This window comes from Rhea americana, unplaced genomic scaffold (assembly GCF_003343005.1).
Source record: "Rhea americana isolate MKP2758 unplaced genomic scaffold, rheAme1 scaffold_540, whole genome shotgun sequence".
In the NCBI taxonomy this organism is placed as follows: Eukaryota; Metazoa; Chordata; class Aves; order Rheiformes; family Rheidae; genus Rhea; species Rhea americana.
This window is the reverse complement of record NW_028186691.1, coordinates 101658-103054: the sequence shown is the minus strand read 5'-3', so window position 1 is coordinate 103054 and position 1397 is coordinate 101658. Positions and strand designations below refer to the sequence as shown.

Sequence of the window (1397 nt, the reverse complement as noted above, 5' to 3'; positions counted from 1 at the left end):
GGGGGAACACGGGGGCACACAGAGACAGGAGCCAGCGGTGTCCTCGAGCAGCRCTTCTACACCTACTGCTGGGCCCTGCTGCACTGCCTCCTCAGTGAGCTGGGGGGGGACACAGGGATGCGGGGATGGGATCGGGATGGGGTGGTGACAGGGACGGGCAGAGGCCCAGCATGGCGGCAGGGATCAGCACCACACAGGTAATGGGATGGGACAGAACAAGGGTGAGGACAAGTTCAAGATGGGAATGGCATGGGGACAGGGATGGAAAAGGGACTGGGATGGGCATGGTGACAGTGACAGAGCGGTGACAGCACCGTTGCAGGGTCAATGGTGTGTGCCTGGCCAGGGACAGGATGGGGATGGGGATGAGATGGAGATGGGATGGGATGGAGATGGAGGTGGTGATGTGATGGTGCTGCGGGCACAGGGTCAACGGCATGTGCCTGGCCGGGGACAGGATGGGGATGGAGATGAGATGGGATTTGATGGAGGTAGAGGTGGAGATGGTGACGTGATGGTGCCGCGGGCGCAGGGTCGACAGCGCAGCGCGTGTGCCTGGCCGGGGACAGTGCTGGCGGGAACTTGTGCCTGGCGGTGTCACTGCGGGCGGCAGCGGCCGGGGTGCAGCGCCCTGATGCTGTGGTGGCGGCCTATCCGGTGACCATGGTGCAGGCGGCCGTGTCACCCTCGCGGCTCCTCACCCTGCTCGATCCCCTGCTGCCCCTCGGCGTGCTCTGCAAGTGCCTCAGTGCCTATGCAGGTGTGGACATGGGGGGACATGGGACCATGGGGGGACAGGGGCGGTATGGGAGGGACACGGGGACGTGGGTTTGCTCTGCAAGTGCCTCAGCGCCTATGCAGCTGGGGCCACAGGGCAGTTTCAGGACAGATTCACCCCATTTTGGGTCAYGGGACAGTTTTGGCACAGATTCTCAGCGTTTTGGGTCACCACAAGGGTAGCAGGGCGGTTTCAGGGTGATTTCTCAGCGGTTTCGGTTGCCACAGGGGTGGAGGAGGTGGTGGTGTGGTTTCAGGGTAATTTTGAGGCAGATTCACAGCATTTTGCATTGCTGCAGGGGCAGAGGAGACAGCAGCACCAGCGCTGGAGCCCCTCGGTCCTGGGGGGCTGCTGCGCCGTGACACGGCCCTGCTGCTGCGGCAGCTGCGCCGGGGGGCTGCGGCCTGGCTGGGGGCCCTGCGCCCCCTGTCCCGGCCCTCTGGCTCCTCTGGTAGGACCCAGCGGCCTGGAGGGTCAGGGACCTGTTGGGGTCTCAGGGGTTGGGGACATGCTGGTGTCAGAGGGACTGGAGCCATCTTGGGCAGCCTTGGGGCCACCTGGGGGGTGGATTGGGGCCATCTTAGGGAGCTTGGGGGGGGCCTTGGGATGTTCGGGACCA

General features: G+C 64.7%; 1 protein-coding gene across 1 annotated transcript in view; it reads left to right on the top strand.

Moving 5' to 3' along the window:
* The window catches only part of LIPE (lipase E, hormone sensitive type), a 7136-nt gene that overhangs the window by 3159 nt on the left and 2580 nt on the right, over positions 1-1397 (top strand). The window contains exons 5-6 of the mRNA XM_085318557.1: positions 512-760; positions 1077-1342. Coding sequence (XP_085174683.1) covers positions 512-760; positions 1077-1342 — 515 coding nt within the window. The remainder of the gene's footprint in view (positions 1-511; positions 761-1076; positions 1343-1397) is intronic.